General features: G+C 52.9%; 1 protein-coding gene across 1 annotated transcript in view; it reads right to left on the reverse strand.

The window, feature by feature from the left end:
- SMOC2 (SPARC related modular calcium binding 2) overlaps positions 1 to 9,435 on the reverse strand; it is a 117,382-nt gene that overhangs the window by 96,296 nt on the left and 11,651 nt on the right. The window contains 2 exon segments of the mRNA XM_077757381.1: positions 854 to 961; positions 8,791 to 8,872. Of these exon segments, the coding sequence (XP_077613507.1) occupies positions 854 to 961; positions 8,791 to 8,872 (190 nt within the window).

The following is a 9,435-nucleotide window of genomic DNA, read 5'->3' on the forward strand; positions in this document are numbered from 1 at the left end:
CGAGAGTGCCAGCAGGTTTCCCAAGTCCGCGCTACGACCCAGGATTTGCCCCCGCAGACGCGGGCCACGGACGGAGGCCCCGCAAGCACACGATCCGGCTTCCACTTAGTTGCCGCTTGTCCAAGAAAACTCTGCGTGGGTGTCACGCGCGGTTCACGCAGCACAGATGTTATTAAGGGTAAAAACTGCTCCTCCGTCCCTCTGCGGGGCGCCCGGCCCGCGGGGACACTGACCGCTCGCTCGGGCGTCGCAGCGGGGCCGCGAGGCGCTGGCAGCAAACCGGCAGAACGGCGAGATCGCAGCTGCTGGAAGGCCGTCCCTTCGCTTGGACACTCCTGTCCGGGAATCCCCGACAAGGCTGTTTCTGTCGCATTCCGCTCCGACTCTGCTTCCAGAAATCCCGGAGCGGCTCCCACGCCTCCTGGCACTGGACGGCTCTTCTCCCTTATTTGTTTTTTGGCTTTTTTATTTGGTGCCAGAAACTTTGTTGAAAAGAAAGGCAGCTCCAATGGTCTCAGATCAAAAGGAAAATACTCATGTGTTTGCTAAGTTCTGAAAACCCGAAGTCCACAAGTTTCTAAGAAAATATGAGAAAAATCCATCAGTGCAAACCACTGCGTTTCTAATCAAGGTCAACACTTAGATCGTGACAGCAAGTGCATAAAATATTTAATCCAACTTAATTAAATGTGGACTAAAACATTTTAATTGTTTTCAACCCAGCACATTCAAAACAGGCCAGTGGCATGGTCACCACCCGACGTCCTCAGAATATGCTGTTTCCCACTTGCCACTAAGGCACACGAGCCTCTTTCAGCACCAGGGACAATGTGAGAAAACTCCAGACACTTACTGGGATCGCGCGAAGCGGTGTAAGGGGACGTTGGGCCTTGGGCCCCCTCGTTCCCGTTCAGAGAGGCAAGCTCCTGACCCGGCCGTGCTCTTGAATCTGCCCTCGAATCTGAGAGGGACAGAGGGGGCAGCGCGATTCCCCCAGTCCAGCGGGGTTCCCGTCTCTGGGCCCCATCCGCACAGGGGCTCACTTCCACCTCTTCCCACTCCCCACGAACCACTTCCTCCCCGTTGGCGCCCTGGGCAGGCAGGGCGTGTTACACGCTGCACATCGGGGGACAGTGCTGGTAAGCGGTGGCACGGTACGCTAGCCCAGATGAAGGAACCCACCCCCTGGACGGGGCCCCACGGCCGTGGTGAGCCAGACACAGGCCCTAGGCTGCTTCCTCAGGTAAAGTCCTGCCACAGCCGGGAAGCCCCTTTCCAGGGCAGCACCCCCTCCCAGGGAAGCCCCCCTTTCAAGGGCAGTCCCCAGCACAGCACAGATTCCTGTCCCTCGCAAGGTGTCCAGGTAATCATGTGGCTGATAATATCACCGTCCTTGTTAGCTGAGGCACCAAATAAGCTTGACTTTGAAATCTATGGGCATCTGCACATTCTTTTTATTTTAACCCTTTTGATTTCAGTGGGTGAAGTGAGTTTTACTTCTGATCACTTTTCTTAGCACGTTTTCTGTGTCACAGATTTGTGGTCTGAAATTTGTTCAGGAGGTGAATGAGGATCCCAGCCAAGGGAATTAACCAGAAAACGGGCTGGATCCAAACACAAGGAGGTGAACAACAACATTATCGAAAAGGAGACACGTGTGCAAAAGCGATCCAGCATGGACCCCACGGTCGGCACAGCCACGCTGAGTCAAGGGCTCTGGAGAGCGACCTCAGGAGCTGTGGACTCACAGGCCCTTGCATGGGGTTTCCACCCAGAGAGGACAGGGGTCCTGGCCCTGGTCTAACTAACCCCCCACAGGTCCCCACAGGTGATCGCTAAGGCAGAGACGTACCCCGGCAGCTCTTACATGGCCTTCCGGCAGGACACCAGACTGGTTTATCTAAAGGAACGTGGCATGAGCAAGCTGCTTCTAGAAGCTTCCCTGAAAACTAAATTACCGGAGATGTGAATTTATTCTTAAATCACCTCTCCTTTCTCAGCACCGATAATAGGCGTGTAAAACTACAATTAAGGCATCCAAATTTTTCCCAATTTGAGGAGTTTAGAACAAGGGCACAAATTAGAGAAGAGAAAGGAACAGAATTCCTTACACAGGTGCTTCTTCTTTGATGCCACGTTTCCACAAGACGTGATCGTGCTGCTTCTGGCCTGGCAAACCATTTGTTTGAATTCCAGAATAGTAAACATGCCGTGTTCTGTTTCAGGTGCACAGTACGGCGATTCTGCGATTGTATCATCACTCGGTGCTCTTCACGACCGTGTCCTCCTAACCTCCTTCCCCGCTTCCCCACCCCCCACCTCCCCTCTGGTGACGTCAGGGTGTTCTCCGTAGTTAAGAGTCCGCTTCTTGGTTCGTCTTTTTCCTTTGTTCATTTGTTTTGTTCCTTACATATGCGTCAGATCATGCAGTATTTTCTTTCTCTGACTTAGTTCACTTAGCATAATACTCTTTAGCTCCATCCATGTCGTTGCAAATGGCAACATTTCCTTCTTTATACCTGAATAATACTCCACTGTAGATATACCATATTTTCTTCATCCATTCATTTATCAATGGACACTCGGGCTGCTTCCATATTTTGGTGATTGTAGATAATGTTGTTATAAACAACAAGGTGCATGGATCCTTTTGAACTAGTGTTCTTGTATTCTTTGGGCAAATACCACATAGTCCAACTGCTGGATCATAGGGTACTTCTATTTTTAATGAAATGGAAACTTGGAGGAAACTCCACACTGTTTTCCAGTCTGGCTGCACCAGTTTGCATTCCCACCAACTGTGCAAGAGGGCTCCTCTTTCTCCACATCAACGTCTATGGTTTCCTGTGTTGTTCATTTTAGCCACTGACAGGCGTGAGGTGGTATCTCACTGTGGTTGTGATGTGTATTTCCCTGAGGATGAGGGACGCTGAGCATCTTTTCATGTCTGTTGGTCATCTGTGTGTCTTCTTTGGAGAAATGTCTGTTCATGTCTTCTGCCCTTTTTTTAATTGGATCATTTGTTTTTAGGGCATCGACTTGTGTAACTTCTTTATATATTTTGGACCCTTCATCAGATGTCATTTGCAAGTATCTTCTCCCATTCTGTAGGCTGTCTTTTACTTTTGTTAATTGTTTCCCTCGCCATGCAAAAGCCTTTCATTTTGACGTAGTACCAATAGTTTATTTTTGCTTTTGTTTCCCTTGCCTCAGGACATCTAGAAAAATGCAAATCATATGAATCCCCAGACAATTGTGCAGACATCGTCCCTCTTAGTAAACAGTGTATGAGGGGTGCCTGGGTGGCCCAGTGGGTTGGGCATCCAGTTTGCTCAGGTCATGACCTGAGCGTATCACCCGCCCACTTGAGTGAACCAAGCTTCTGTGGGTGGCTGAACCTCCACCAAATGAATCTGAGGTTTTCATTCAAGTTTCCTCCAAAGAAATCGGACGCAGCATACAGCTTACCAAGAACTGACCACTGAGAAAACAGCCAAAGGGCAAAATGGTGGCACAGAGTTCAGAAATCCAGGTGGATGATATTTGATCAATTATTTTCTGCTATTTTCTATCAGCAGGAATGGATATTTAAGGAGAAAAAAATAATTTTTCATTTACAAAAATCTTTTTAAAGGTATACCCCGCTTTCTCCCATCCTACAAGGCAGGGCACGTGCTGGCTACCCCAGGAACCCAGCCCGCTGCTTCTAAATGACGTTTCAGTATATTTTTTTATTGTGGACATAGACACAAGTGTGTGTAATTCAACAACATAATGTCAAATACTGCTAATCTGACTTTTCTCATCTCTGATGGAATTTTTCTATGGAAGGATATTTCAGGTCTGTATTTTAGCATTTCAAGAACTATTTTCCCACTAAAGTAAAATTTAATTTGTGAATCATATTGGTTTTCTTCAACGAAAATGGTAATTCTTTACTTTGAATGCATCGTTTCCTATTTGCGCCAGAGATGTTGGAAGGTCCTCCCTGCGCACCCAGGTGGCCCGGTGTCAGTGAGTGTCGCTCTCATCAGATCCCAGTGTCTCTGGACTCAGGTATGAGGCTCCCCCCGCAGCACCTCCATTTAAAGTATGAATCAAAGACTTTGTTCACTGTGTTTTCTCTTGTAGACTCAGAAACATTGAAACTGAATTAAAACTGCACTTTCCAGGGGACCTTCAGTGGCTTGATTAGTTAAGCATCCGACTTCCGCTCAGGTCATGATCTCACGGTTCATGATTTCGAGCCCCATGTCGGGCTCTGTGTCGACAGCTCAGAGCCTGAAGCCTACTTCGGATTCTGTATCTCCCTCTCTCTCTACCTCACACCAGCTCAAACTCTGTCTCTCTCTCTCTCATTCTCCAAACATTTAAAAAGTAATAAAGCTTGCATGTTCCACTTGGCAGCAGCCCCCACTTCCTGTGCCCCTTTCAGAGTAGGGCAGGGGGAGTTCACCAAGGCCGATCACGGTGGCACTCAGAGCCTGGGGTGCCCAGGCACAGACACCGAGGAGGCACGGAGGAGCAGGGTGGCCAGGGAAGGGACACAGTCTCCACACAAAGCAGCTCACATCCACTGCTTTTCTGCCTCAACTTCCTGTGGTTCCCATTTCCCACCAGGTAAGAACTAACTTCAAACCTGAGGCCCCCGCTCTCCATCATGCGACCAACCTCTGGTCCCTTACCCCTCCTGTTATGTCCCCCATGCTGGCCTCGGCCCACTTCAGCCCTGCGGTCACAGCTCCCTTAACGAGGACTCTCGTTAATGGAGGAAAAACACCCTGCCTGCGATTCGCATCGGGCCAGCAGCATCTGACCACAGGCTAAGAACAGGACTCTCCCTACGGTGCTCTGCTGTCCCTCCCACAGAAGGACTTTCCCAGCCCGTGTGCCCAGAGGGCCTGCCACTCACATCGGCTCATGTTCTGGCCTCCACCTCTCTGTGGCCTTTAAATGCTAAGGGCCCTAAAGGACCAAGGCTCCGAACAAACCACAGTGGCGGAGAGAGAGCCCTCGCGATTGTGAAACCGTCGGTGACAGTCACCGCCACGGGTGCCCGCCAAGCGGAGCCAGGCTCCCGGTGCCCGTGGCCGTGGCCGCAAGCACGTGCAGGCCCGACTCGGGCGGACTGGGCCCCAGCGCTGCACCTGGTCCCTGTGGACGCGCTCCGGCACAGGTGACCCAGATGTGTCCACCGCGGCGAATCTTATCGTGAAGGAAGAGCGAGCCGGTTATTGAGAACCCGGCCGAGCCTGGAGCCGAGAGAACGGCCGCGGTGCTAGACGGGTCTTGCCCGCGAGGGGCTGCGGGGCCGCGGGAGAGGAGGCAGAGCCTCCACCCAAAGGCGGCTTTTCTCCACGTGGTCTCTTCTCTTGGGTGACAGGAAACGGGAGGTCAGTCTGTGAACGGGCTGCGGTGGCGCTGGAAGCGTCAGCGCACTTTGCGGAGCCAAACCCTCCGTCAGCGTCGCCAGTGTTTCCGCGTCGCTCCGCTCGCCAGCCGCGTCTCACTCTATTCTTACATCAGGAGACCCGAAAAGTGCATGCGTAAAAGCCCCACGAAAGGAATCACTGGCGACCGCGCAGGTGCCGAGGAGTCGGGTCGCTGGAAGGAGGGAGAGAGCGGGGGTGGGAGGTGCTCCCTCCGAGTGCGCGGGGAGCGCAGCGGGCGGCGCGGGAAAGCAGGAAACAAGGTAGAAGATGGCCCTGCCCTTGAGTCCCGAAATCACTCTCCTCCCTGCACAGCCCGGACCCCCGCGTGCGTAGGCTTCACGGGCGGCCAGGCCAGGCTGGACCCGCACCCCCGCCCCCCGGGAGCGGACCCCCGCGTGTGTAGGCATCACGGGCGGCCAGGCCAGGCCGGACCCCCAACCCCCGGAGCGGACCCCCGCGTGCGTAGGCTTCACGGGCGGCCAGGCCAGGCTGGACCCGCACCCCCGCCCCCCGGGAGCNACCTGGCCCGGCACCGCGGAGCCGAGATACTTCGTTTCTTAAAAGACACCTGAATTCTCCCCTTGAAGCTGCGGGGGTCCCCAGGGCACCGCTTCAAGAGTAACCGAGGCGGACGCGGAGAGGCGGCACAGAGGGAGGGACCCCAAGCCGGACGGACCTCATGAGGGGTTGGGGAGGCCCTGGCGCCCCGCCGGGGTCGAAGTGCAGGCGCTGACCCTGCCGGTCAGAGGGGCCGGGAGAGGTGCCCAGCTCCTGTCCCCCACCTCTGGAGGAAGGCTGGAGCCGAGGGACAGGGCGGGGTGTCCCTCACGGGGCCTGGGGACACGGCAGGGTTTGCTCCTCGACTGGCCAGAGCCCAACCTAAGAGGAGGCTCACTCTGTGTTTCTCTGAGCAAGAGGCAAGTGGAAACATGTCACTGCTTTCTGGGGGGGAGGTGTGCAAAAATGTGTTCTTTCACTTAAAAGCAGGCAAAGAAGCAGTAAGAACATCTGACTGAATTCTGTCTCTACAGAGTTTCAGGGCCTGGTGTTTTCACTTTGCCCAAAATGTGTTTTAACTTCCCAGGCGCAGAGGCGCGCCCGCCCCTGGGGGCCACCCAGCCCTGGGAGAGGCCGACACCTCATCCTGTTGCACCTCAGGAAGGACGTCCCCCCGAAATGTCACTTCCAGCTTCTCGGAGCTTTGCCCTGCATCCGTCCTTCTGCAAAGACAGACCTCCTCTGGTAACAGGGCGTGCCGTGGGGCAGAGACAGACAGAGACAGAGAAAGAGACAGAGACAGAAAGAGACAGAGAGAGACACACAGAGCAGAGACAGAGACAGAGACAGACAGACAGGGGCACAGACAGATAAGACAGAGATAGAGAGACAGAGAGATAGAGAACAGAGAGACAGAAAGAGAAACAGACTAGAGAGACATAGACAGAAAGACAGAGACAAGACAGAGATTAAAAGCAGAGAGAGAAAGACAGATAAACACAGATACAGAGACAGACAGAGACGGTGTAGGAAACAAGGAGTACAGCCACGCGTGTGAGATCTCGAGANGGACCAGCCCCGCCTCAAGCAGGACTGGCCCCGCCCCCAAGCAGGACCAGCCCCGCCCCTAAGCAGGACTGGCCCCGCCTCCAGGCAGCTCCATCCCTGTCCCAGCAGAAAAGGTGTAATAACCAGATGCCGAGGAGTCTGATGCGGAAGAGGGGGTCTATCTGCATTTCCGGAAGCCCTAAGTTAGGAAATGCATGTTACTTATGGTAAAGCGTTGTAATTATCATTTTCTCTACAGAGAGAGACAGCTTCTACGTCTACAATAATAATAAAAAGCCTAGTGTTCAGGCATTTGGAATCTGACCATAATTCTTGATAATTTAATGGTGTAGAACTAACAAGGGAGCTATTCTTTGTCAGAAATAAGAGAACACACACTTCACACACGTTTCTCCCCTTCCCATTTTTAACTGCAATTACATTCCAAGGAGACAGTGCATTCACCGGGGCTGTATTCGTTAACAAGGACAGCTAAGGGAAAGTAAAACAGTCCTAATTTTAAAAATTCACTGTTTATTTTTTAAGCTTATTTATTTAGAGAAAGAAAGAGGGAGCAGGGGAGGGGCAGGGAGAGAGGGAGAGAGAATCCCAAGCAGGGTCTGCGATGTCAGTGCAGAGCCCAACCCGAGGCTCAGTCTCAGAAACTAGGAGCCCTGGGATCATGACCTGAGCCGAAATCAAGAGTCGGATGCTCACCCAACTGAGCCCCACAGGCGCCCCCCCCGAATTCACTGCTTATTAAAAGAACTTGTTGGGGGTCTTCAAACTAGTTAAGATAAAAGGTAATTTGCCAAATTTAGAAAGGAATCAATAGGACCTTGAGTGACACTATTTGAAGGAGAACGTCAGAGTTCCAGGGGCCCCCGGGTCTTTTATCTTCACGAAGCGGAGCTGTTAGCCCAACAGCGAGGACAGCAGCAGGAAGATGCCACGGGGGCCCTGAAGCGTCAGACCAGACGCCGAGGGACCCTGCATGGAGAACAGACAGGTCAAATGCAAATGGATCAAAAACACGGTCTGTATTTCGCTTATTAAAGCAAGAGTGTAAGCCGGAGGGAAAGTTAGAACAAAATCTGAATGGGTTAAAACACTCCTTAATCTGCGTGTGGATGGATTTTCCCAGTGAGATTGATGTAAGATTTTTTTACTGTTAATGCTATGGCACAACATCAAGAAATACGTAGTTCTGCAGATGTAAGATTCGCAAAAGCAAGAACTTTCTAACCCAGAGGCCACTTGGAAGTGAGTTTAGCTTCTAAGTGTGTTTGCTTGATCTGCAGGCAAGGCTGACCCTGGGGCCCGGGCGGAAGGAAGCGTGGGGAGGGGTCGGTGATGTGTGTGCACGGCTGGGGCGTCAGAGGGAGTAATTCTGAAAGCCACTGAAGGACAGGTGTGACGGTCACAAGCACAGGCCTGCTCTAAGGGGCAGTGCCCCATTTTCAGCCCTGAGCCTTCCCGTGTCCCGGGGGCAGTTCCTGCTCTGTTCGTAAACGAGAGAGCGGAAATCCACGGTGCCAATGTGGAGATTTTGTCATTAAGTCTATGACCTGCTCTCAAAGGGTGAAGGGAAGCACAGCCCGCTGCAGAGACGGCTACTGTGTTCATCATTCATTCACTCATTCATTCATTCACTACCTAGAAGTAATATAAGCCAATTAAGATCTCAGCTTTAGTTACTGCTGCCCACCTCCTCTCGTCTCCAGGAGGGTGGGGCTCAACAGAGGGCCTGCCCCCGTGGAGTTTACAGTGTAGAGGGCAGCAAAGCTGGGGCCACAGACAGTCACCCTGTCACCTGGGACCACAGTGGACCACCGCGTCATCAGGACCACAGTGGATCACCGCGTCATCAGGACCACAGTGGATCACCGTGTCATCTGGGACCACAGTGGATCACCGCGTCATCTGGACCACAAGTGATCAGGGAGCCATCAGGGACCACCCATGATCACCCCACGACCCAGGCCACCCATGATCACCAGGTCAAGAGAAAGTACCAGGTTTTTCAAGGAAGATGCAGGAAAAAAATGAAGAGTCAGCCCTTCTCTCAGGGTCAGTGCAGAGGGGTTGCTGTGACAGCAGAAACCACCTGGGGTGACAGATGGGGGGCGGGGTGACACAGAGGCTGCAGCCACGTCTCTGAGCCATGAACCCAGGGGATCTGCCCACCTTGTGTGGGGCCAGCACAGACGTCTGAGGACTTGACAGAAGCAGGGGAAGCATAGTCCCCTCAGCCTCCAGAGACGCCCAGCCGCACGGAGACGCTGGGTGCACAGGCTCTGGAGGCTTCCTGTGGTCGGGAGTGACGTGGAAGCCATGGTGGTGGAATCAGGAGGCCTAGACACCAGTACCTTCCTTGTTTTTTACCAGGCCGCCTTCACTGTCAGAGTGGGCATAGATTTTTTTTTTGGGGGGGGGGGGAAACAGGGAAAGAGAGAGA

Source organism: Crocuta crocuta, unplaced genomic scaffold, assembly GCF_008692635.1.
Source record: "Crocuta crocuta isolate KB4526 unplaced genomic scaffold, BGI_CrCroc_1.0 scaffold506, whole genome shotgun sequence".
Classification (NCBI taxonomy): Eukaryota; Metazoa; Chordata; class Mammalia; order Carnivora; family Hyaenidae; genus Crocuta; species Crocuta crocuta.